Source organism: Gopherus flavomarginatus, unplaced genomic scaffold (genome assembly GCF_025201925.1).
Source record: "Gopherus flavomarginatus isolate rGopFla2 unplaced genomic scaffold, rGopFla2.mat.asm U_1b, whole genome shotgun sequence".
Lineage (NCBI taxonomy): Eukaryota > Metazoa > Chordata > Testudines > Testudinidae > Gopherus > Gopherus flavomarginatus.
Window position 1 is genome coordinate 513,199 of NW_026114618.1, and position 27,557 is coordinate 540,755.

Consider the following 27,557-nt stretch of genomic DNA (forward strand, 5'->3'; position numbering starts at 1 on the left):
CGCATTCTCAAACTCTGGGACGGGAACACATTGAGTTTGGCTACCGTTCTTAACTGTCCATCCCCACACCATCAGAATTGCAAAGGGCGACACCCTGAGGATGTTTTCCATTTGTCGCTTTCCCTCAGTTTCACACACCAACTTTAACACAGTCCCCATAGGGTGCTGCTGACTTGCTGTCTCCCGTCCATCAGAGTTATTTACTGTCTCGATCCAGAAGGTCCTGGTAACCGAATGTGTTCGATTGAGCCTGACGACATCGACCTGTCCCTTTGAGTCTTGGGCTATCACCAAAAACGCCTGCCAGGGTCCATATTCATGATCACATCTTAACCTGTAAAAATACAAAGCAACACTCGCCTTTCTCTTATGGGTTCATGAAAGGTGGTGGTAGGGTTTTTGTTTTTGTTTTTTTTTTTTTTACAGCAACAATACTTCATAGCCATAGTATCTAATATAGGACCATTTACATCAGCCGCTTCTGTTTCTTTTCCACTGGCTTCTCCTGGGTATAATCCCTATCAAACAAAGCCAGTATGATCTGATCACTTAGTGGATTTAAGAACAGGAACCTTGTTCCTAAAGTGGCGGTGGGTACATTATTAATCCATGAGATGCATAGCCCTAACATCCACAATGGCTGTTTTCCTACTTAGTCCAGTATCCACATGGAAGTGTCCTCCTTGTTCCACTAGATGGTGATCATATTACCAAAACCCCAAGTAAACTGGCCTCTTGCACTTAATTGTTGACTGGATAAGGTCTAGACAATTCAGAGTGTTTCAATTGCCCCCAAGCAACATACAACAATAAGCGGGGTGCAGATGGAGCTCTAAGATTAAAGCTTGTAAAACTTTCCATTATTTAATTGGAAGGTTTCCATGGTACTTACCTTTTTCGCTATCCTGTGTATTTTTTCTGTAAAGCAAGCACAGACATGTAACATGCATATTTAACCCTTATATTCTTTTAATTGCATGGCATGCTTCCATCGTGGCTGTTTGTCTATGTCGACCAAGTACAGGCAGGGCCCCAATTTATCTAAAATGGGCCACGGCCCAGACCCTTCTTTCTTAGGAAAAGCAGCAAAGAATCCTGTGGCACCTTATAGACTAACAGAGGTTTTGGAATATGAGCTTTTACAGATCCAAACTAACACAGCTACCCCTCTGATACTTTCTTAGGAAACTTCTTCTTGGAAGCGGTTCTACTTTGGCCATCAGCTGATCTCCGATTTTTCCATTGTCTGATGTCCACTATGTCCATCAAATGCCTGACTCATTGTTTGCTGTTCCATTGCTTGCTGTGCTGCAGCTGCTCCCTGGACAGTACCCAACCAATACTTAAAGCTATTATCCAAGTTGTGGTGGCCAATGCTGTAAGGGTTTCCATTCTGGGGGATATAATAAATTTTCCCAGCCTGGCATTGGTCTTCCAAAAGAATTTCATATGAGTTAAATCCTGTCATGCGGTTTGGCCGGCTACGGATCCTCATAAGGACCCATGGGAGTACTACGTCCCAGTTTGTTCCTAAGTCATTACATACTTTAGACAGTTCAACTTTTAGGGATTTATTCATCCTTTCCACCTGTCCCCCCTGCTTGTGGGTGGTAAGGAATGTGTAGCAGTAGGGGAATACCAGCCCAGGTACCCATATCACGATACACCTGTCCTATAAAAACAGGGCCATTATCAGAATCAATGCTATGTGGCAGCCCCCACCATGGAAAAATCTCAGTTACTAATACTTTTGCTGCAGTCCAACTAGCCTCCTGTTTGGTAGGAAATGCTTCTACCCACTTACTGAAGCTATCTACAATTACGAACAAAAATCTATGTTTTATGGGGGTAATAGGTAGGGGCCCCACAAAATCTACCTGTAATTGTTGCAGGGGTCCCTTTAAGGCTTGATGCTTTAATTCTCCTCGTCTTTTCCATCTAGCCGGATCCTGATTAGCACATGTTAAACAGCCACTGAATATACAACTTCAAATCCTTTCTCATTTCCAGCCACCATCCCAGTTTTTTAAGCTTTTCCAGTGCCTCCTCGCGTTTTGGGTGAGCTCCCACAAGTGACCCGTGTACCCATCTTAACAGAAGGTACTTTCTTTGTTGTGGGATTACCAGAACCCAGTCATTGTCTGGTTTAGCCAAGATAAGCTCTCCCTCTTTCTTTAAGGGGACACCCCGCCACTGTGAGGGGCATTCAATTATCCATTGCTGGATTAAATCATCTTTTGCCTGAAGTTCTTGTAAACCCTGTACCTCTTTCTGGTGGTTTGCTTCATTTTCCTGTTTTAATTTTGCCTGTGCTCTAGTGGTTACTGCACAGGCATTGGTTCTCACAGTGTGACAGTAAGGGCTGCCTCCTTAGTCAGTGTATCTGCTTGTTCATTTCCCCACTGCAAGGGCCCTTTTTTCCTATGGGCTGTTATTTTAACCGTTCGGATTTTTGTATAATGTCTGTTAATGTTTCTATTTGCTGCCATAGGGTTTTGTGCTTAATTTCCGAACCGTCGGTTCCTGTAAACCCTATACTTTGCCACCATGGGAGGTAAATAGTGGTGCCCTTATACACATAATCAGAGTCAGTTCCTATTATGAGCTGAGATTGCTTATCCTTCATTCTATTCAAAACTTCCAAAACCGCTGACACCTCTGCAGCCTGTGTTCCTCCTTTAGCCAATTTATACTGGAAGGACTCACCACTCAGTTCCTTCCCATTTAAGCAAATCCCTGCAAAGCCAGTGACTCATTCTCCTTCCTCATAGTATGAGCTACCGTCCACAAACCAAATGGTTTTCCCAATCACTTGGTCAGTTGGGGCTGCCTTAAACACAGGATGCGCCTTCGCTTCCCTTTGAGGCTCACATACGTGTTCCTGACCATTTACCGTCAATCCCCATACAGATGTCTCTGGTTCTTTTCGTGGAACTAATTGAACATTCTCTGACATGAGAGCAGAGACCCATTGAATGGCTCTATCAACTCTCACGTGTCCTTTTAGACAGATTTTCCTGACTGAGTAACTTCCCCAGTGCATGGTGACTTTTTTACAATCACCTTGCTTGCTCCAACAATTGTCTGGGATTTTTGTAGCGTCCAGTAAGCAGCAAGGGCAGTTTGCTCACAAACCCCCAGTTTATTCTCTGGACTAGTTAGAACCCTGCTATAATATGCAATGGGTCTTTCCCCAGCACCTGTATCCTGGATAAGCATGCTAACGATACAGAAATTCTTAACACAGTATAAAGGGGAAATCATTGTTAGGGGTGGCCAAGGTAGGTACCTCCATTAATCCCTGTTTTAGACTTTCCCATGCATTAGTTGCCTCCTCTGTCCAGGTCCGCTGTGGTCTTTTTAGTACCTCATACAGGGGACCTGCCTTTTCTGCATATCCAACCATAAATTCTCTGCAAAAGTTAGTGAGTCCCAAAGGACTGCACAGATTTGGTGTCTACCAGCATAGACAGGTTAACAATGCATTTTACTCTTTCCTTATCCACAGACCTTCCCTCCGAACTGAGCCGAATTCCCAGATACTGCACTTCACTTCTCTCTGTTTAATCTGAGACTTAGAGGGGTAAAGTTTTAAGCCATAAGCTTGGCAACTAGTTAGCAGCTGCCGCATTAACTCTTCATGTTCCTGCTCTGTTTTACTGACTATTAAAATGTCATCTGCATATTGAACAATTCTTCCCGTTTGTAGTAGCCCCTCTTTCTCCAGCATATTTCTCACTGCAGTGTGGAAAATTGTGGGTGCATCACAGTACCCCATTGGCAAAACATTCCAGCAATATTGCATATCTTGGAACACAAAAGCTGTTCGATACTGAGACTCTGGGTCTAAGGGTAGACTCCAAAGCCATTTGCCACATCGAGCACTGAGAACCACTTCATGTCAGGGGTTACCACCTCCAACAGTTCAGGATAAGCTGCCACTACAGGTGCCCCCCACTTGGCAGTTTTGTTTAGCCCCCAATAGTCAATAGTTAACCTCCATGTTCCATCAGGTTTTTTAACTGGCCAAATTGGTGCCGCGTTAGGCACTGAACACCTTCTGATAAGTTTCGTTTTTCCAATTCTGTTATCACTTGTCTTAATGATTCTTTTGCTTCCTGGGGTATTGGGTATTGTTTTATGAATGGAGGTATGTCTCCCTCTAATGTAACAGAGGTCTGCATTTTGCCGTGTCTAGGAAGTCCACTGCCCAGATGGTTTGAATTTCAGTCCACCAGCTCTCCCAGCCTTTTGGTGCGAGAGGTGGTTGTTTAGGCTTTATTGCTTTTACGTCTGTGTAGCCAATCCCATAGAGATCAGATTAGTATTATTTGTGCCTTGCGTTACAGTGAGAGTTTGTCTAATACACGTTTGGAAAATCCAAGACTAATCCCAGTCGTTTAATAGTTTCTGCCCCAATTAGATTCTCTTTCCCTGCAATAGTGCACTTCTCGTGAACGGTATGCATCCCAAACTGGAGGGGAAGAGTTTGAACATTATACATTGGGTTAGTTCCAGATATTCCCTGCATTTGCACCGACTCTCCAACTGGATATGCATTAAAGTAATCTTTTACTATAGGAATTTAAGCCCCCGTATCCAATAAAAAGTCTACTAGCCCCTCTCCGACTCGAATGCTTAAATGGGGGCGCCCCCAGACATCTATTGTCATGGGTTGCTGAAAAATGCATTCCGAGTCATGGATAGGGCTGTCCTATGCCACTGTATCAGGATTAAACGACCCAATTCGTACTGATGTCAGGACCATCGCCCTAGCTACCTTCGTCACTATCTTATCTTTTTCCTGTTGAGACTCCTTGCCAATCATACACGCCTGCAGCTGTGCCTGCAGCCTCTTAATCTCCCCTTTCAGGTTCAAGTTTTCCTGTTTAGAACTCCAGAAGGTACCCACGCACTCTCTCTATTACCTCCACCTCTATTTAGTCCACGACCTCTCCAACCCCGGCCACAACCACGGTGGGAGTATCCAGAACCCTCTGTTTTCCACTGTCCTAACTGAGTACGCAGCTCATTAACAGGAGTTCCTTCCTGCTGCTTCACTGCCGTCTCTACCTTTGCAATCCATTGGTCCCAAGGTACCTCTTTACCGCCATTCTCACACCAAGGATTCATCCAGTCTAACACACCGGGAGGCAGCGCCTCCAGAACAAGCTGCTTCAAATCTTCCAAGATAGCAAACCCTGCTGTTAATCTAGTATAAGTTTGAATCCCGTCAGCCAGCTTGGCCGGAGCTTCCCCTGGCAATCTTGCAATTCCTTTAAGGGCTGCCAACTCACTGGATAACTTAAGGTGCTTCTGAGCCACACTAAGCATCTGCACAACATCATCAAAACCGAGGGTATGACAGTTGAGGGGTCCCAAAAGGGTTTGCACCAGAACTGGTTCCTGCAACATGTCAATTCCTACTGCTTTGAGTAACTGCGAGCCTTTATGGAGCCATGCCATAAACTCCTTGAAATTTTCAGAGTGGGGAGGTCCAACAGCTCCGGCTAATGCAGTTAGTTCATTAATCTTTAAAGCGTCGAGCCTGGCTGTTAAGCCACTCACGCGTGGTGGATGAGGGGTATATGTAATTTTATGTTCCTGATTCCTTTCCCTTTCTGCATAGTTACGGCAGGGCCATAGCTCCCTTAAATGATCAGTTAATTTTTTTGTTGTAGTTCCCACCTCATTCCATAACTTTAATGCAGGGGGACTATCTGTATGTGGGGTAGCATCAAGGGTAAAGTGGGGAATAGGATTTTCAGTGGGGCTTTCTATCCCTTTTTCACCCATTTCTCCTGTTTTTACTGGAATTGATCTGGGTTTTGGGGAGGGCTTGCCCAGAACCTAGCTCACATCATAAGGTGGCAGTTGCAGTGTGGTAGCCCCTGCCCATGGGTCAAGAAAGGATGGCTCAACAGGGTTATTCCACATGTCCCCATTGCAGTTCCCATCCCAACTGTCCCATGTTCCATCTTTTGATTTGGCAAGAGCCACCTGTTTCCATTTCTGTCCCCATTCCTCAGGCACCGTAACAGCACTTGAGGTACTTTGAACACTAGGGGATGGCACTTTTTGCTTCTGCAGGTTTTCTACAGCTGTCTCCAATTTTTTATTTTCCTGCTTTACTTGCTCGAGCATATCATGAGTCTGGACTGCCTGTTGCCCTGCTAAAAGAGCTTGGGCTTTCCAGTGCTCGACTGCCCGGGTTGCCTCTTCTACTTCCCCTCTTTTTTCTGTTCCTTGTTTGGCCAGCATGCTGTCTAAGCCATCTTACTGCCATAGACATAAGTTGCAAAATTCTTGCTTTTTTAGTTTTATTACTATTTTTTCAGAGCCTATGTTTCTACCATTGCTGTACATAAGCCAGTGCAAGTCTCCCCACTCTCTTTTTTTAAATTCATATGGTTCCCCTTTACTGGCAATCCAGCAGGTCCAAGAGTTCTCAAACTCCGTGGGGTTCATAAGGGAGGGGACAAGGGGTTCCCTAGCTCCAGGTTTTCTGCCATGTTAGATCGAGATTCCTACAGCAGACAGCTCGCTTACTCACCAGATCAGCGATTGGAGTCACAAGTGTTGTCAGATGCCTACCGGTGTGGTGCCCTCTCTGTTCAATGTTGATATCTCTCGGTTGCGTGCGTGTGTTCCCTCTGTGTGCTATCCCAGCTCTTCGAAATAGCTCACACAGCAGACCCGAAGAGAACCCCCAGTGACCACAGAGTCTAGTAAGGTACGAAGGCACTTCGGCCAGGTTTATTGCCGTATTGGACACAATAATAGTTCCCTCTAGATTTTTACTCTACAGGAGTTATTTACGAGTATGTGTCTCTGGTCAATGGACTTGGCTCAGTCAGTGGCGGGACTTTCCACTGCCCCCTCGGCCGGACCAAGACACCGTCCCAGGGATACATTCTTATACACAAGTACAAACAAGTTACACATCACTCCTGACATATGAGGAGCAACCCCTCTACGTAGCAAGGTACAACGCCTCTATGTAGTAAGGTGCCGCCTCTCACCTTGTACATGTTGGTTCGAACAAAACAACTCTATCCATCATATTACCCTTTTGGCCTTGTCATTGGGATGGGTCATCCTGTTCCTTGTTATCTGTGGAATGTTCCAGCATAGGGTGTTCTGGTACCGTGTTTATACTTTAATACACTAGGTGAATATATGTTTATGCAACATCAGCCCTTTTCTTGCCAGCTTCTGTGAGCAGGGCCTGCCTCTTGCTCTCAGCCTAACTTTGCTTTATGATAGCTGTTGTCAGAGGTGTTTGTTGTCAGATGCTACCGGTGTGGTGCTCTGCTCTGCTCTCTCCTTGTTGGTATCACTCGGCTGCGTGCGTGTGTTTCCTCTGTGTGCCGTCCCAGCTTTGCGCAGATAGCTGGCACAGCAGACCCAAAGAGTACCCCCAATGACCACAGAGTCTAGTAAGGTACGAAGGCACGTCGGCCAGGTTTATTGCGCTCGGACACAGTTGCAGTTTCCTCTCGATTGTTACTCTACAGGACATACTACGAGAAAGTGCCTCTTGGCAATGGACTCGGCTCAGTTAGTGGCGGGACCTTTCCACTGCCCCCTGGGCCGGACAAAGACATCGCCCCAGGGATACATTTTTATACACAGGTACAAACAAGTTACACATCACTCCTGATGTATTGAGGTGCAGCCCCTCTATGTAGTAAGGTGCCGCCTCTCACCTTGTACATGTTGGTTCGATCAAAACAACTCTATCCATCATATTTCCCTTTTGCCCCTGTCATTGGGATGGGTCGGCCTGTTCTTTCTTATCTGTGGAATGTTCCAGTATAAGGTGTTCTGGTACCATGTTTATACTTCGGTATGCTAGGTGAATATATGTTTATGCAATATCAGCCCTTTCCTTGCCAGCATCTGTGAACTGAGCCGGCCTTTAGCTCACAGCTTGACTTTGCTTTCTAGCTAAGTCTTGACATTACTTTAGTTCAGGCCTCAGGCCTCATACTGGGCCTTTATCAGGGCCTTCACTTACTAAAATAGCAAAGTCTTGACCGTTACTTTAGCTCAGGCCTCATGCCGGGCCTTTATCAGGGCCTTCACTTACTACACCCTGCACTCAAGGCAGGACTCAATTTTATCTAGACAATCCCTGACAGGTGTTTGTCCAGCCTGCTCTTAAATATCCCAGTGATGGAGATTCCACAGCCTCCCTAGACAATTTATTCCAGTGCTTAACCACTCTGACAGGAAGTTTTTTTCCTAATCTCCATCCTGAACCGCCCTTGCTGCAATTTAAATCCATTGCTTCTTGTCCTATCCTCAGAGGTTAAGAAGAACAATTTTTCTCTGTCATCTTTGTAACAACCTTCTTTGTACTTGAAAACTATGATCATGTCCCCTCTGAGTCTTCCCCAGTTTTTTTCAATCTTCCCTCATAGGTCATGTTTTCTAGACCTTTAATCATTTTTGTTGTTGTTCTCTGGACTTTCTCTAATTTGTCCACATCTTTCTTGAAATGTGGCCCCCAGAACTGGATGCACTAATCCAGTTGAGACCTAATCAGCGTGGAGTAGAGCAGAAGAATTTCTTCTCATGTCTTGCTTACAATGCTGCTGCTAATACATCCCAAAATGATACTTGCTTTTTTGCAATACTGTTGACTCCTATTTAGCTTGTGATCCACTCTGACCCTCAGATCCCTTTCCACAGCACTCCTTCCTAGGCAGTTATTTCCCATTTTGTATGTGTGCAACTGATTGATCCTTCCTGAGCACTGTACTTTGCATTTGTCCTTATTGAATTTCATCCTATTTACTTTAGACCATTTCTCCAGTTTGTCCAGATGATTTTGAATTTCAGTTCTATCCTCCAAAGTCCTTGCAACCCCTCCCAGCTTGGTATCGCCTGCAAACTTGATAAATGTAACAGAGAGACTCTGCTGCTGGGAGGGTTTCACCATGTGTCAGAGGGTCACACCCTGGTGGGAGGGGGCTAGATCTGTACTGGGATAAGGTCACTCTGTGCTTCCCAGTGTGGCAGAACCTAGATTGTCCATTAGCAGGGGAAAATCCTGGGGGGAATTGACATGTGGAAAGGAGAAAAACCCTGTCTGAATTCTCTCACATTGCCCTTCTCGCCCTGGCAGGCTACAGAATAACATCCACGTTTTGCTCCAGATCATCCCATCCTCCCAGGGGGAAGGCAATGGCTGCATTGAAGCTGGCTCAGGTAAGGGATTCTCAGGGAGCTGGTGGTGGGATCTGCTTGGAGGGAGAGAAGCAGTAAATGTGTAGGAGGGTGGGAGCCAGTGATGAGCTGCCAAAATATTAACAACAGATTCCCTCCTCCTCACCTCACGAGGGGCTCATGCCCCCCCCGGGGGTAGTCCCCCATCCAACACCCCCATGCTCCTTGACACCCCCCCGAGACCCCTGACCCATCCCCCCCTCCATTCCCTGTCCCCTGACTGCCCCCTGCCGCCCCATCAAACCTCCTCCTCTCATTCTTGATGCCCCCTGGAACTCCTGCCCCATCCAGCCACCCCTTGTCTCTGTCCCTAACTGACCCTCACTACCTCATCCAACCCCTGCTCCTTCCTGACTGCCCCCTGGGACCCTTGCCCTCATTCAATCCCCTTGTTCCCTGCCCCCTGACCTCGCCGACCCCTATCCACCCCCACATGACCCACCGAACACCTCCTCCCTGCTCCCTGTCCCCTTACCACACTGTCTGGGGCCAGGACTGGGTGCGCTCTGCCAGGACCCCGACTGGCGCCAAAGGACCTGGCTCCCTGAGCCGGGCTGGAGCCGCTCGGCTGGGACTGGTGCTGCGGGGCCCAAGCTGGGCCAGGTCGGAGCCGCTCGGCCGGGACCAGCCCGAGCCAGGGGTGCTTAGCCGGGACCCGGCTGGGGCGCTTGGCCAGGGCCAGGGGGAGCCACTCAGGTGGAGTCGGACTGAGCCGCGCGCGCTGTCCTCCCCCTCCCAGTCCACGTTACCTGCCTGCTGCTTGTTTCAGGCTTCCCGTGAACATCTGATTCGCGGAAAGCAGGGGATGGGGAGGAGAAGGAGGGCAGAGCGTTCAGAGGAGAGGGGAAGGTGAGCTTGGGCCGGGGGCCGGGTGGACACCTGCCTGAGCCTTTGTTAAATTTAAAAGCTTTTTTAGAACCGGTTGTCCTGGAACAACCGGTTCTAAAAAGGCTTCTAAATTTAACAACCAGTTCATGCGACCCGGCTGGAGCTCACCACTGGTGGGAGCTGCTAGAGCTGGTGGGAGGCAGGAAATATCTTGGGTGGAGAAAGGGAGCGGACAGGATGTGACAAACCTGCTGAGACTTGTGTACTCTAGGATGTGATGAGTTGTCACTCCGGGGTGCAGTCTGGGGGGCTTCTGGGAACCGCTGTGCCCTCTAACCCTCAAGCTGGGCTGGCCCTTCTCGCGCGCTTTGCTGGAGATTCAGCCAGCCTCTCCAGGGCCTGTTGTCACCCAACACGACAGCAGATGGCGCCATGCAGCCAACTGAGCTACCTGAGTGCTTTACCTAAGCCACTCAAGGAGAGAGGGAAGACAACAGCCAATTTCCCAGCGATAAGTGTTAGCAAACAGATCAAAGCAGATTACTTAGCAAATAACCAAAAACTCAAACCAAGCCTAACATACTGTCTGGATAGAATTTGAATTAGCAATTTCTCACCTTGACTGATGCTACAAGCAGTCCACCAAGTTTCCATACACAGGCTAGAAATCCCTTTACCCTGGGACCAACACTTCCCCAATTCAGTCTTTATTCTTCAGGTTTTTCCAGGAGTTCTCTTGTGTGGGGAATGAGGCCAAGAGATGATGTCACACCCCACCTTATGTAGCTTTTCCATATGGCAGGAACCCTTTGTTCCAAGCTCAGTTCCCAATCCAGTTTGTGGAAAAATACAGGTACCAAAATGAAGTTCATTGTCGTGTGGTCTGGCACATGCCCTAGAGTGCCCTGCTGAGTCATAGTAGCCATGACTCATAGGCTGGCTGAAACGTTCACAGGAGGGCTAAGCTCTTCCACAGTCCCTTGTCTTTGTTGATGAGCCATGAACACTATCAGGCTTCTTCATTGTTGTACCTGAAAGGCTCATTGTGGGTGTTACCCAGAGTAAGCACATTTGAAAGACAGATACAGAGTCAATATCCATAACTTCAGATACAAACATGATCCGTGCACACAAGTAGTATAATCATATTCAGCAAATCATAACTTTTCCAGTGACACCACACATGAGGCATTTTGTACAAAATGAGTCATGTCCTAATCATATTATAATCCTGCCACTATGTTGAATATGGGCTGCAGTGTCAGGTAGGTCCTAATTTCAAGGCACAGGTGTTGGGAATGGAACTTCCTCTCTTTGTGGAACAGGAAATAACCCTCCAGCCAGGGCTGGGACAACTTCCCAGACTCCCAGTGCTGAAACCTGAACCTACTGACACTTCATTAGTTACCCTCATCCCTAGTCTTTGTGGCAACTGCAAACTTTATCGGTGATGATTTTATATTCTCTTCCAGGTCATTGATAAGAATGTTAAATAGCACAGGGCCAAGATCCAATCCTTGCGGGAACCCACTAGAAAAAAATCCACTCGATCTTGGTTCCCTATTTAAAATCCCAGTTTTTAGTCTATTTAGTGTATGCCATGTGTATTTTGTATCTTTCTAGTCAAAATATTGTGCTGAACCAACTCATATGCCTACGTATATTATATCAGTACTATTAGCTGCAACCAAACTTTTGATCTCATCCAATAAGGATGTCCAGTTAGTTTGATAGGATCTATTGTGTCTAAACCTTTTTAATGGGTACTAATTATATTACCCTTCTTTCTTTTTTAATGAAATCCAGTACTGACTGCTCCATTCTCTTGCCCAGTATTGATTTCAGACTGACACACTTGTAATTAGCTGCATCACCTCTTTTATACTTTTTAAATATTGGCACAGCATTACCTTTATTCCAGTCTTCTGGAATTTCCCAAGTGTTCCAAGTCCTAATTAAAATCAATATTAACAGTCCACTACGCTGCTCCAGCAGGTCTTTCAAAACTCTAGTTATCTGGACCCACTGATTTAAGCACATCTGACGTTAATAGCTGCTGTTTAACGTCCTTGTGAGTTACTTTTAGAATGGAAAGACAGTCAGCGTCAACATCTTGTGATAGAGTTACATCATCTGTTTTTCTCCAAATTCAAGAGAGAAGTATTTATTGAACACTTTTACCTCTTCTGCATGATTTTTTATAATTCTGCCATTTCCACCTAGTAATTTATAACTACCATTGTTAGGATTAATTTTGTCCTTTTAAAAACTTCCTTTTTATTTTCGTTGGTTGGTCATTGATTTCTGATAGCTTCCCTTGCCAACTTTCTACAATTCTGACCTTCTAACTTCTATTCTTTACTATTGACTTCCCCTTTCTTCCATATATTTTATTTGGAGAGTGTTGTGATTCCTACCAGAGAGCCACCAGCAGGGTCCAGAGACAGCCCCTTCTCCTATATTAAGCTCTGACTAGTAGCTATGTGATAAATCTGATGACCTTGCTTCCGTCTGTCAGCTGAGAGACACAAAGTTTCTCTCTTTCTACCCTCTGATGCCTCCTGGCTGCTCTAAGCAAGGTGAGGTGGGACTCAGTTAACATGTGCCTCCCGGAGCTTCCATTTCCCATGTGCTACTATTCTGTGAATAGTGGGGCTGTGAGTGGGGCAGCAGGTGCTGAGTGTTGGACTCTTTCTCTTTCAGGCGCCGGTGACTTTCGAGGAGGTGTCTGTGTATTTCACCAGGGAGGAATGGGCTCTGCTGGACCCTGTTCAGAGAGCCCTCTACAGGGATGTCATGCAGGAGAACTATGAGACGGTGACCTCGCTGGGTAAGGAGTCCTGTCCCCTGGGTTATTAGAACCTGTGGAGTGTCTAAAGAACCTGAGCAGTAATAACTTAATACTTTTATTCATCATCCACATTTTGACAAGTTTCTTTGTCCCCCTTTTTTTCCTTGTCTCCCAGAGACTAGCAGGCAGCAGAGAGGGAGGGAGGTAAAGAGAGACGAGGAGGGAACACAAGAAGCTCCCAAGGCCCCGGGAGGTGGTGCCAGCTGCGAGTAATGGGAAGAAGGAGAGGGGAGTGTGGAGGAAGGGCACCCAGGAAGTGGGCTGGGTGGGTCACTGTGAGGGAGGAGAGGTTTAGGGATCTAGATCTGTGGAGGATCCAAGACCTTTAACCCTGAATCGCTACCCAAACCTCAGGTAAACCCCTGACTTCAGCATAACCACTCTCACAAAGCCTCAACTTAATATAAGGCCCTTAATATTAGGCCCTCTTAATATAAGAGAGAAACATAAGGCAAGCTTAGGCTACGTTTACTAATTCATATCACTAAATCAACCACAGCCAGATCGATCTCAGAGCGTCAGTCCTGGCTGTAGGGTTGACCTACCCTTAATAACCCATTTCTTTATGTTCACCTCCTTGCCCCTCCGCACATGTACCAAGCTAATAAACAATACTCTGATCATGACATCTTACCTCTAGCGAGTATAAAATTGCCCACAAGACGTCAGACTAGGTCATCGATCATAAAATCAGGTTGGGGTCAAGAAGAGTGAGAGTTTGGAGAGAGTCTTGTCCTCCCTCTCCCCATATGCAGCAGCCACAGCTGTCTTCCCTCCAGGCTCCTTGGATCTTTGAGCCTCTCCCTCCTGAGGTTGCATAGCCCAGTTCTTGTTTCTTACATTCTCCTTTTCCAGAAGAATTAGAGGCTGTTGCTCCAGAGTTTTAGTGTTTAATTCCCCAGCATTCTCCTCACACTGGGGAAGTTTAATTCTCCCTCCCATTACACCTGAGTCACTGGATTTCCTAATTCCCCAAAATGTGCTTTTGCAATGTCACAGTTCTGGGATAGCTAAGCCTTTGACCTGCCTCTATGGTGTGCTCAAGGAATGGCCCCTCAGGTATCAGGCCTCTAGCCAGCCCCTCTCTCTGGGTAGGGACCCACATGCGTCTCCTTTTTGACCAGTGTGTGAGGATTGCAGCTTGTCCTCCACTGTGTTTGCTGGACTAACGTCCAGTTCCTGTGCTTTGCTTTCTCTCCAGGGGCTGTGAGCAGTGTGTCTGAGATAGAGGTGGGACTTTTGATGATACTTGTATGATGCCAATACACACCTCAGTTTCCTGCTGTGATTGGTATTGCTGTGATTATAATGAGCAGGAGACGTGAGGTGTTTTGTCACGTAGCTGTCATGGGTTGATATGAATGGGTCATTAATGACTGGCTGGGAGTAACCTACATCAATGGAATACCCGACAGAGACAAGGGAATGACTGTGACCCAGGGCTGCCCAGAGGTTTCAGGGTGCTTGGGATCTTTGGTGGCGTGTCGCTCTTATCCACTCTGACACCGCAGAGCATTTACCCTGTGTCCCTGTTCCCTGTTCCTGTTCCCTCTCCTGTTTGACTCCGTTTATATAGTAATATTCTCAGCTGTACCTTTGCTTAACCAATCTTTGTATTGAAGTTTAGTTAACTAATCCTAACACATTGAAACATAATTCTCTAACCAATTGTATCCCACTACCCTAATTAACTTATACCTGGCAAAATTAATTATACAGCAGACAAAACCAATTAGAGAGTCAGACTGATTAACATTGTAAAAATGGTGGCCATAAAGATAAAACAATACCAAAATGAGAGTTTCACAACCACAAGCATTGAGAAGTCATTTCTTGCCAGACAGGCTGCTATCAAACTAAGTTTTCTTTAACCATCTTAAGATCTGTTTCTTTATCTGGTGGTGATGGGCACTATCAGGACAGGATCATCTTCCTAACAGCCCAATAGCACCTTAGTTCAGTGTGACTGATTTGGGATGTGCGGATGTGTCCCTTTGCTTCCCAGCTTATGACTGCCCCTGCTGCTTAGTCAAAGGCCTTAGCCTAAGAACAAGGAAGGCCTGAGACTGTCACAGTAAGAGAAGGCCCTTACAAATACAGACAGTGATTTTGATTCTTTGTTTTCATACTCCTGTAAGTAGCTAAGTGATAAAAATACACCTAAGTTCTTAAACTACAGGCTTTACAGGCAGGCGTGAATATCTCTATTCTAACAGTGGGTTCTACCCCTTCCCCCATTCTGTGTCTGTCTTGTGTATTTAGACTGTAAATTCTTCATGGCATGGGCCCCTCTACTATTCTGTGCATTTGTACTTGTCCTCTCACAATGGGGACCTACTTACTGTTAGTTGCTCCTTAGTATTAAGGTAATGAATGTGATTTATAATCATAATAACTCTCCTGCCACTTTGAGCCAAGGAAGCTGGCCTTGAGATGTTACTGCTTAAAAATGAGCTTGAAGTTAAAACCATGGACTGTTCTTTGTGACAGGTATCCCAGAAATTCCTCTGACCTCCCTCATTTTCTTTGCCTTGAGTAGGGTCTCCAGTTTCCGAACCTGATGTGATCTCACAGCTGGAACGAGGGGAAGAGCCGTGGGTCCCAGACCGCCAGAGTTCTGAGAAAGAAGTGCCTCCAAGAGCAACTTGCACAGGTGAGGACTTGGTTAAATCAACTCAACAACTGTGTGGGAATTCAGGAAACATTTGGGATGCCCTGCAAAGACCCTGTGAGCTCTCAAAGTTCAGGATTGTTCCCTGCAGATGTGGAATCATTATGGCAGATGTCACTCATGACTTTCCTCCTATTCTGACTGACAACTGGCTGCAGGTCGCTCGCCGATCTCACTTTCCCCTGAGTGTTCTCATGAGATGCAGACCAAAACTGAGAGACCCTTCCTCTCTCCTCTGGGGAAGGTTTTGGGGAAGGTCAGCTCCTGATAGGTTTGATCTCTCCCACACATATTTTGGATTGTTCATCCCTTTTTCCATTCCTCTGTCTGAGATTTTCTTTCTTTCCGGTGCAGGGAGTGATCTATGTCTGGATTCTCTAAGTCTCCCATCAGGTGATGTGATGGTGAGTCAGATTGAGGAGGAAAAACCCCATCAGGAAGATGCTGAGCAAGGAGAACCACATGGAACTTTATCAGGAAGATCCAAAGGGAATGTTTCCGGGAGTTATGCACTCCCAGAAAAAACAAAAACCTGTGAGACTCAGGGGAGGCCAGAGGGAAATTTTAGTAGCCTCTCAGACCTTATAACAAGCGACAGAATCAACTTGGAAGAGAGACGCTACACATGCCATGAGTGTGGGAAAAGCTTCAATCGGAGCTCACACCTTAGCAGACATCAGACAGTCCATACAGGTGAGAAACCTTATGGATGCTCTGAGTGTGGGAAATGCTTCATCGATAGTTCAGCCCTCATCTCACATCAGCGAATCCACACAGGAGAAGCGCCCCACACATGCTCAGAGTGCGGGAAAATCTTTGGTTGGAGCTCTACCTTAAACACACATTGTAGAATCCACACAGGAGAGAAGCCCTACACATGCTCTGAGTGCGGGAAAAGCTTCAATCAGCGCGCACACCTTATCACACATCAGAGAATCCACACAGGAGAAAGGCCCTACACATGCTCTGAGTGTGGGGAAACCTTTAATCAGAGCTCAAACCTTATCACACATCAGCGAATCCACACAGGAGAGACGCCCTACACATGCTCTGAGTGCGGTGAAAGCTTCAATCATCGCTCCGCCCTTATCACACATGGAAGAATCCACACAGGAGAAAGGCCCTACACATGCTCTGAGTGTGGGAAAACCTTTAATCAGAGCTCAAACCTTATCAGACATAGGAAAATCCACATGGGTGAGAAGGCCTATACGTGCACTGAGTGCGGGAAAAGCTTCAGTCAGCGCTCACACCTTATCACACATCAGAGAATCCACACAGGAGAGACACCCTACACATGTACTGAGTGCGGGAAAAGCTTCAATCACCGCTCTGCCCTTATCACACATCGAAGAATCCACACAGGAGAAAGGCCCTACACATGCTCTGAGTGTGGGAAAACCTTTAATCAGAGCTCAAACCTTATCAGACATCGGATAATCCACATGGGTGAGAAAGCTTATGGATGCTCTGAGTCTGGGAAACTTTTCTTTAATCATTCAGGCCTCGTCTTACATCAGAGAATCCACTCAGGGGAGACACCGTACACATTATCTGAGTGTGGGAAAAGCTTCAGGCACAGCTCAAACGTTGTCTCACATAGGAGAATCCACATGGGGGAGAGTGCGGGAAAAGCTTCAATCAGCGCTCAAGGCTCATTAGACATCAGAAAATCCACATGAGAGAGAATTGTAATAAATCCCTTGACTAGGGTTGGCCAAAAAAAAATTTTTAAAAAAAAATTACATTTGCTAATTCCCACATAGTGATTTTTGCATCATCTTCACCGTGGTGTCTCAGCTCCACTAGATGAGTTGCCTGCTTCTGCCTGTTGCAGCTCATCCTTCTTTGGGGTCAGTCCTATGATCTTTTCTATCATCTCCTTTCCTTTTGAGTCATAGGAGTGTGTGTCCCTCAGCCAGGAATGTTCATCAGCTCCAGGTGTGGGAGAGGTTTGATCCCAACAAGGTACACTGAGGCAAAAACTACCTGTGCCTTCCATCCACTAGGACTGTACATGGCGTTGGCTGCTCAAGTTAGTGATCTTAATGTAAAAAGTTGTAGTGCTGATGCAACCCAGGTGCAGTGGTTGGCATTAGCTTTCCCCTTGACCTGACCTAAACTCCATCACTTTTCCTAGTCTAAACAAACCCTGAGCATCACGGTTATTCTGTTCCCCCATTTCAAAGCCATTGTTAGTCACTGAGTTCTCCCTTTGGGAACAAATTGTTTCATTCCCAGTTGCTCTGATGTTGCTTCAGGTTGTGCTGGAGAGCAGATATTTTTATCATCATTTTCCACACTTAAAATATATTGAATTATAACAAAGAGCAGGAACAGGGCAGAGATAGGGAAAAAAAGTCATTTCACCCATTGTAACAACAGATGTAGTTAGGGTAAATCAGAGGGAGTCCCTTATTCCCTATCACTATCCTCCTTCAATCCATGCTAGAACCTAAGAATCCTTTTCCTTTCCCCAGTTGTGGGATGGGAGACTTCCAGAAGTGCTCCCCGTACTGTAGCACATGGCTAAGCTCAGAGAATAAACCCCAAATCTCCCCTGAGCTTTGCTTTTTGAATTCTGTATTTCCAATTACTTCAAGCCTGGGCATTGTGATTATTTACCTGTTTCTCTAGCACTGTTCTTACCACTGTTTCTGTAACATTTTTTGTTTTTTATGGGACAGGGTTGTTATTCCTTGCCTAACCCCAACCTGGAAAGGCAGAGTGTCTGTTTTCTCTGGCCCTTCCCCACAGACAAATCTGACAGGGTTGAACCTGCCAGGAGCAAACAAAAAGCCCCACCGGTCACGCACACAAAGCAGATAGACACATACAAGACACAGAAGAAACTGAATTATTTGAGCTATCAACATTTCCACTTTCCCACAGCATGTTAGTTCTGAGGGTTGTTTTAATTAGTTTATTTTCTTGGAACCAGAACTGGGGAAAGAGAACACTGGAGTCAGTGGAATTACAGCAGGAATGGATAAGTCTCATGATTCATCACTAACCAAAGGCTTTGTAAATAGAGCGATAATGTTACTGAATGGTCTGGCTAACCCTGCAGTTAGAAACAATCAGCTCTATGGGTGGTAAATTGACAGGCTCTGCTGCTGATCATGAAATAGCAGCTGTTGAAAGGTAATGTGCTTCTATTTCAATGCCTCTGGAAGAACAGAAAAACAATGATCTGTGTTAAAGGAAAGTTGCCATTTCTCAGAACCCCAATTTCTATTGTGTGTGTACAGGAAGTTTTGAATGTGTAGCAGGTAGTTTGGTAAAGCTTAGCTATTTTGTGTGTATAACAGGCTCCCGTCCACCTCCAGCGGAGGTTTCAGTCACATACTATGGCAACTTACCGAATGTCACACAAAGTAGTCCATTCCCCCCCATATTCAGTCTCTGACGGGAATGTTAGAATGAGGCAGAGAACTGGGAAAGTAGCACAGTAGAAATACATTAAAAAGTGGGATTAATCAGAGTTGGGATGTAGACAGAGCGTGTTCTACAGCTGGTGAAGTGACAGGGACACACTCCCACTAGTGCTGGCTCTGAAATAACAGCAGAAGCAGATCGAAGAGAATGAGCTCATGTGGGAGATATAGACAGCTGCCCTGTCAGTGCATCACTCACCTGGCAGGTGTTACACAAAACACAGCACTTCCCCTCTGGAAGAGAAATACTTCCCCCATCTGCCACCACTTCATTATACTGTCCATGAGGCTGTTTGTCCTGCAGGACTTTGATCTCTTTGGGTGATCTGGTGATTCATAAAAGAGCCACTAGGGGAGCAGGAGTCATCCCAATGGAAATCTCTTCACTTCTTTCTCAGTGTTACCTTCTTAGCCCTGGCTTTGGAGATGACCTTCACCTTATCCTGTCTTGATTTTAGGTAGGATTTTGATCACCTTCTGGGGCTTGGCAGCTTAGAACTTATGAGGGCTTTTCTCTGCCTTTTTGGTCCCCACTGCAGTCAATACATGCTAGACATGGGCATGGTGACCTTCCTGAGGATCTTGACAGCTTTAGCCAGCTTCTTGGTGGCTATTTTCCTGCTCACAGCCACTGTCGTCTTCTCATGCCTTGTCCTGGGGGCCCAGCTGCTGGTTGATTGAAGGAGCCAAAGTGCTGGTGACTTTAGCCTGCACCAAGTTGCCTTTGCTCATCAGACTCCTGAACCCCAGCTGGACGTTGGCATTGCAGGAGAGAAAGTTTCAATGGAAGTGAATGCCTTGGCTCAGACTGGAGACACAGAAAGATTTTGCTGTTCGTTAAACAGCAAAGGAAATTGTGTCTGTATTTGAAACTGAGGAGGGAAATGAAACACCCACAGGATGGCGCAATGACCTAAGCTAAGGCAGGAGGGTGAAGGAATGGGGCTGAGGAATGACTGAAGTGGACTCACCTGGGATTGAAATGACATTTGTGTCAGGTAGCGAGAAATGTGACATTAATTCAGATGCAGGGTTGAGGTTTCTGTAGCTCCTTGTAGAACTTGAACTTGCTTTCCCTGAAGGGAGGAAAGGAAAGTCGGGCTGCCTTTAGTCCCTGGCTGGAGCAGTATATAAAAAAGGCTCCAGAAACACAGCTGGCAATTACAGGCCACTAAGGCTAACTTCAATACCAGGCAAATGGGGTGAAATTGTAGAGCCCACTTACACTGCTCTACAGCCAAAATGCTTCTGAAATAAATGTAGTCCAACTTTACTAATTCTGGGTCACTGAGAACGAAAATGATGCTTAAAATTGTTGATTGGCTCTAGTTTTCAAGATATGCTATTGGGTCAGTATATACGACCTTTGACTTGGGAATGGCGGAGGATAAGTGAGTTATAAAGGGAAGGGATCTCAATTTAAACCAGAAATGACTAAAATACATCTTTAACTGGATCTATGAATAAATCTATGACTGGCTTTGGACAGTACTTGTTTTTTAGGCAAAACAATTAATGATGCAATCTGAAGCTGGTATTGCATCATACATGATATGAATTGCATCATGTTATTCCTAGAAGTCATGGATGATGCAATCATAACGAAGCTTACATCACTCTGCTGAACAAATTGCCCTATATCAGCTCTAGAAATCATACAGTGTCGTGTTCTCTTATTTGTCCGTTTCTGATTTTTCAAAGGGACACATTTCTGTTTAGCCAAAGTGAGCAGAGATGCCTCGTACCTGTGTGAACAATGCAGATAACTTCTGCTATGTTTGTGGTGAAGTGACTTTTGCATCACAAAAGCGCAGTATAACCACTCTGGTTAAGAAAGCCTATCCCCTTTATTTTGGCTGCAAAATTGGAGATCAGGACAAGAAGTGGGCCCCACACATATGCTGCAACACTTGTGCAACAAATCTTGGCCAGTGGTTGAACAGGAAAAGGAAATCTATGCCTTTTACAGTGCCAATGATTTGGAGAGAGCCAACAGATCATACCAGCAATTGTTACTTCTGCATGGTGCCTCCAGTGGGGAAAGGTGTGTCAAAGAAGAAAAAGTGGACTGTAGATTGTCCAAACATTCCATCAGCTATATGCCCAGTACCCCACGGAGAAGGACTGCCGGTTCCTGATGCACCAGAATCCTTCTCACTTGAGTCAGACGAGGAAGAGGATGAAACTTCTGGTCCTGAACCATCCATGTCACAGGACCCACATTTTCTCCCATCCTCCTCCTCTGAACCACACCTCATAACACAAGGTGAACTGAATGACTTTGTCAGGGATTTGGAACTACCCAAGAGTAAGGTAGAGCTATTGGGCTCCAGACTACAGCAGTGGAATCTCCTGGCAAGCTATCAGGGCAAATGGAGCCCATCAATGCTTGCAGACTATTGCTGGACAGTGACAAGAGATGCTCCATTTAATGAATACAAGAGACAAGCCAAGAAGCGCCAAGTAGACACTGAATAGGACTAAACTATGTACATAATAGTTTTTTTGCCTTTTGTTTCATAATACATGTTATTTATATAACCCTTCTGCTGATTTTTAAAGTGTTACATAAACAGGACAGGTTAAATATTATCATGTAAAGCAACCACAAACACATAAAAAGACCTAGGTTTACAATTTATGATTAAAACTCTACTATCTACACAATATACATAAACATAAAATGTGAAAACTTAAATATCTTAGAAACAGTAGCCAATCAGTTGTTTTAATTGTCATATTTGAATTCAGCACATCAAAATACATAATAAATATCACATTTTATCTCTGAAGCAGACAACATCTCAAAAATTGTAGACCAGTGTTATTAGACACATAGATAAGCCCAATTTGTTGGGCGTATCTATTGGGTTTCTGGGAAGTGGGCAGGCGGAAGCCCGCCCACTGCCAAAGGATCCTCCCCCAGCCTAAGAGGAGGACCCACAGGACCTCAGAACCCCACTGATTTCGGGGGACAACTAATAAAAGAACAGGGATAGGAGTGCGGTCAAAGGGTCATAAGAAGGGAGCCTGACGGGGACGCTGAATAGAGAACCCCAGACAGCGCCCACTGCTGCTCGAAGGCGTCAAGGGAGCCAGCGGACGCCACCCAGAGGAACTCTGCCCGGATACGTGAACAGACCAAGGATCGGAAACAAGCCCCACAGTCACCGGAGTACCGATCGGCCAACCTCCTCTCCCTGGTTGCGTAGATGGCCCTTTTAGCCAGGACAAGGAGGAGGTTGCCCAGGAGGTCCTGGGACTTTGTGGGGCCCTGGATAGGGAGTGCATTAAGAAGGAGGTGAGGGGAAAAGTGCAGCCAGAAACGCAACAGGAGATTGGTGAGGAGCCGGTATAGGGGCTGCAACCTGGCGCACTCTAAGTAGACTTGCGCCAGGGTCTCCCTCATGCCGCAGAAGGTGCAGGTGTCTGGGATGGGTAAACCGCGCCAAGTACATGCCCGTGCTCACGGCCCCATGAAGGAGCCGCCAACTTATATCCCCGGCAGGCCTTGGGACCAGGGTGGAGTAGAGGCTGGCCCACTGGGGCTCCTCACCCTCCAGTGGTGGCAGGAGGTACCGCCACTTTGTATCGGAGTGGGACACGAGGGTGAGGAAGTGAAGGGTGTGGACCACGAGCATGTAGAGATGCTTCCTTGGCGTGGTTTGGAAACGGACCGGCTGCAAGTCGTGCAGCCAGCTTGCAGAGAAGGGGCAGGGGGACCGGTCGGGTCTACAGGGCAGGAGCCCGATGAAAAGGTCCAGAGGGCTTGGGGTGGGGGGTGGGCAGGTCGTGCCCTCCCGCAGGACCCAGTCGAGGTAGGCCCGAGCAGCGGGTGGCAAAACGGCCTCCACCTCATGGAGTACACGCTGGGGAGTACAAGGTCTGGAGAGCCCCATGCGTTGAGCGAGCATCAGCCAGTCTCCCCAGTCGTAGTCCAGGAGGTCTCTGACCCTGGTAGCTTCCGCCAGGACCAACCTCTGGCACACCTCAGGGGACTCCGCCACCTGCACACGGAGCTGGGGGTTGTGTAGCATTGGCTCCACGAGGAGATCGGCTTTCTCGGTGGCCGCCACAGACCTGGTCACAGAGAACAGCTTCCAGGTCCGGAGGAGGCCCTGGTAGAAGACTGGCAGCCCGGAGAGGTCTCGCGGAAGACCCCTAGGTTCGAGATAAAGGAGCTGCTGGTTGTATCGGAGCCCTCAGAAGCGGCGCAGGAAGGCATGCACCAGGACTCTCCACAATGGACTACCCGCACCATAAAGAAGCCTCTGCAGTGCCTGGAGGCGGAAGAGGCCCTGCCCTCCCTTCTCCAGGGGCAGATGGAGGACCCCTGCAGGAACCCAGTGCAGTTCTGGCCAAAAGAACTCCAGAACCACCTTCCAGAGGTCGGCCAGGAAGCCCGGGGCCAGGACCAGGGTGTTGAGCTGGTACCAGAGCATGGACAGGACCAGTTGATTGAGCACCAGTGCCCTCCCTCGAAGGGAAAGGCACTGGAGGAGTCCTGTCCATTTCCGAAGCCGCTCCGCCACCCTGCCCTGCAAACCTTGCCAGTTCTCCTGCGGAGATGGATGCATGGCGGAAAGGTAAACACCGAGATAGAGCAGCGGACCCATGCTCCACCGGATGGCCTGAAGCGCAGGGGGGAGTGAGCTCGCCTGCCACCTGTCCCCGGCCACCAGGCCAGAGCTCTTGACTCAGTTGACCCGGATGGAGGAGGCCACCGAGTACACTGCCTGGCAGGCCTCCACCCACGCCAAGTCGCCCAGGTCCTGGACCACGAGGAGCACATTGTCGGCATACGCTGACATGAGCAGCCGCAGCTCCGGCTCCCGAAGCACCAACCCCGTCAACCTTCTGCGGAGGAGACAGAGGAAGGGCTTGATGGCCAGAGCGTACAGCTGGCCCGAGAGGGGGCACCCCTGCCGCACTCCCCGCCTGAAGCTGACCGGCTCGGTCAGGGTCCAGTTGAGCCTGACCAGACACTCTGCAGAAGCGTACAGCACCTGGAAAAACCCACAAACTGGGACTCTAAGCCTAGCGCTTGCAGAGTGCCCATGAGATGCCCATGGTCCACCCTGTCGAACACCTTCTCCTGATCCAGGGACAGGATGGCGAACAACAGACCATCCCTGCACCCGAGCTCCAGGAGATCCCAGACCAGATAGAGGTTATCAAAGATGCTATGGCCTGGGACGGTGTAGGTCTGGTCTGGGTGGATCACGTCCTCCAGCACGGCCCCCAGCCCCAGTGAGATGGCCTTGGCTACAATTTTGTAGTCCGTGCTGAGGAGCGAGACGGGATGCCATTTCCGTAAATTGCGGAGGTCCCCTTTCTTCGGCAGTAAGGCGAGCACAGCTTGCCTGCAGGAGAGAGGGAGGACCTCGCCCTGCAAGGACTCGGCCCAGACGGCGACCAGGTCCGGGCCGAGGACGTCCCAGAACACGTGGTAGAACTCCACGGTCAGCCCGTCCCTGCCTGGAGACTTGTTGGTCGGCATGCGGCGGAGGGCATCCAAGAACTCGGCCAGAGAGAGGCAGCTCTAGGCGGTCCCGGTTGCCCACGCTGACCGTCGGGAGCCCGTCCCAGAGCACTCTGTGAGCCGCAGGATCGGTCGGCTCTGGGGAGAAAAGGTGCTCGTAGAAGGTCCTGGCCCTCTCGCACATCTCCGCCGGATCCGTGAGGGGGGTGCCGTCCTCCGCCAGAAGGCAGGTGGAAGAGTCCAGGGGGCCCCCGGAGGCGGGAGTGGACGCAGCAGTGGAGGCAATGGAACAGGGGGAAGGGGGAGCTGGGGTGAGGTCGGCTAGGTCAAGGATCGCTGGCAGAGGGTCATCCTCCCCCTGGGTGACCGGGGTCAGACCCAGGGCCTCAATCTCCTCAAAGATGGAGGGGAGTTCCCCTCCCACCACCCCATGGTCCTCCCCACTTGCACCAGAGGTGACGATCACCTCTGGTGTTGCAGGGGGCGCAGGTGGCAAGGGAGCAGGAGAGACCTCATTCGGGGTCTCCGCAGGGAGGGACTGTGGAGGAGGGATGGTGGTGCCCTCTGGTGCTGCCATGTCTTCCCTAGCCGGACCTGGCATATGGACTGACCCCATGAGCATGGCGGAAGGCTCGGTGTCTGTGGCTCCCTTCCTGGTCTTACGGGGGGCTTCCGCATCAGATGGCGTGATGGAGCCCGAGCCTTCCGCTTGCCCTGCCTGCCTTGTACTAGGGTCCAGCCCTCCATGGCATTGCCTGTGGGCTGGTCGACAGGGGTTGGGCCGGAGGGCAGGGATGGTGGTTCGCGGACTTGGAGAGGTACTGGTGGGACAGCCGGAGCCAGGGAATATTCCCCCTGGGGAGAGGCCTCTCCTATGCCCGGCAGTATCCCTGCCGCACCCTCCTCCACACGCCCCGCCAGAGTGCAGGCAGCGGAGGTGGGGCTCTCCCGCTCATCTGGGCATGCCGAGGGAGGTACCCCTGCAGCACGAGCGGGAGCAGCGATGGATTGAGGAGGAGGAGGGGCAGCCCTGGGCACTGGGCGGCCAGGGGCGCTGGCAATGACGGGGCCGGCACCTTGCCAGGGCTTAGGGGTCCCGGGCGCTCCTCCGAGCCGGGCCAAGGGGCAGTCCCTCTGGACTTGCCCCGTCACCCGGCAGAGGTAGCACCGGGCCTCCCCCGTGGAATAGTGCACCCGGTAATGGGCACCCTGATAAGGGACCAGGAAAGACCCCTCGAGCGCCTCCCCGCCACACGCCGCCGGCGGCAGTTGAAGCTGCAACCTGCTGGCGGAACGAGAGGACGTGATGGAGGGCGGGGTCCTTGCAGCCCAAGGGGAGAGGGCTCACTGCAGAAATGGGGTTCCCCAGGGCAGAGAGGGCGGGTAGCAGGGCAGCACTGGGAAGGAAGGGAGGGACAGAGGTCAGGACAACACGGACCCCCAGGTCCTCTAGTGGCTCCAGGGGGACGAACACGCCCCCCACCGCCAGGCCCTTCTCCACCGCTTCCTGGGCAGTGGCCTCGGAGGCAAGGAAGAAGACCACCTTGCCATACATCTTGGAGGCCGCCACGATGGCTGTGGGTCCCACCACCCTCGCCATTGCCCGCACGGAAGTCTCCACGTGGGGCGAGGTGGGCACCAGGAGGCAACGGACGCCGTGCTTCCTGGTCAAGGTGGGGAAGGGGCCCCAGCTGCTATTGATGGTAGCGGAGGCGGCGGTCTGGGGAAATGAAGTAGCGGTGGGCGGGGGGGCCGCTGCCACCTGGGCGTATGCCCTGGGGGCCGGGGAAGGGGCACCCGCAGAGCTGGTGGAGGGAACAGCGGGGAGGGGCGCTGCGGCCGGTGGCAGGGCCGCAGCAGTGGTGGCAGGCTGTGCCATGGAGGGCTTAGCTTTCTTAGCAGGGCCCTTCCCTTTCTTCTTGCCCTGGCCCTTTCTGCCAGTTGGGGGGACTCCCCCAGAAGCAGAGGGAGCGAGGGACGTGGAGGCAGCTGAGGACACCCTGTTGCCCGCCGCTGCCGGCACCTCAGCGGAAGCGGTGGCAGGTGGTCCGGCAGCGGCGGTTGAGGTGGAGACTAGAGGGGTTGTTGGGGAGCGGGGGGGGCGGCGTTTGTCCCAGGGGTCCCACCCGCTGTGTCTCCCGCCATGGCTAGTAGGGAGGGAGGGGAGACACCAGAGGAAGGGAAGGGGAAGGGAAAGCAGGTCAACCACTCCTCCCTGCTAGGCTGTGGGCGGGGGAGGAGGGTGTTAAGATGGGGGAGGGGGCAGATAAGGGGACTATCAAGAACTTGAGGAGGGAGGGGTCAGTCACCGAAACGGGATCAAAATCCGGCTCCTCTAGCTGCACGAGGGGAGGGATACAACAGCAATGTGGGGTGCAGTGCAATAGGGCAAACTCAAACAGAGGAGTGGCACAAGCACACTAAAGAGGCATGGGCGCACAAGGGGAGGGGACGATCAGGGTGAAGGGGACATAGGGGAAGGGGAGCAACCAGACTGGGAGTGGGGCAGAGGGACCAAGGGGCTCGGTTCAGGGCTGGGATGGGCCAAACCAAGCTGCAAAGGGAGACGGGCGGGTCAGGCAAACAAACTGAAGCTGGGGGGGAGGGCAAAAGGCTACGAGGGGCAAATGGGGCAGGCAGAAGGGAAGGGGTCAGTCTAGGGGAGGCAGGGTTGTGTGCACCCACAAGCGCTTGTGCAAAGTCAAATGGATTGCTTGATGATTTCCTGCTCTGTCAATTCCCTCGTGAGCACCTGGCATTGGCCACTGTGGGAGGATAGGATTCTAGGCTGGCTGTACCATTGATCTGATCCAGTATGGCTGTTCTTATGACCAATAGAGGGCAGTCCCCTCCCACACCAGCAGTATTTATATTTGGTGCAGTGAAAGGGCTCACTTTCCAAAGCTGATCAAAATTATCAGTGAAAGTGTTTTGGAGAAAAACGCTAAACAGAACAATGTGAATGAAAATTGGGAGCTATTGTTTGGGGAGTTTGTTAGATGGGCCATAAGCCTGGTTGCATAATCAGCTGAGCTTGCAATGTCCTTCCACTCA

General features: G+C 49.1%; 2 protein-coding genes across 6 annotated transcripts in view; one reads left to right on the forward strand and one right to left on the reverse strand.

Moving 5' to 3' along the window:
• The window catches only part of LOC127041919 (zinc finger protein 883-like), an 88,595-nt gene extending 71,101 nt beyond the window's left edge, over positions 1 to 17,494 (forward strand). For all 5 annotated transcript variants that reach the window (XM_050935677.1, XM_050935678.1, XM_050935679.1 and 2 more), the window contains one exon: positions 16,278 to 17,494. In XM_050935677.1, the coding sequence (XP_050791634.1) occupies positions 16,278 to 17,266 (989 nt within the window). In that variant the 3' untranslated portion in view covers positions 17,267 to 17,494. The remainder of the gene's footprint in view (positions 1 to 16,277) is intronic.
• LOC127041920 (zinc finger protein 34-like) overlaps positions 1 to 27,557 on the reverse strand; it is a 143,024-nt gene that overhangs the window by 95,385 nt on the left and 20,082 nt on the right. The window lies entirely within an intron of this gene.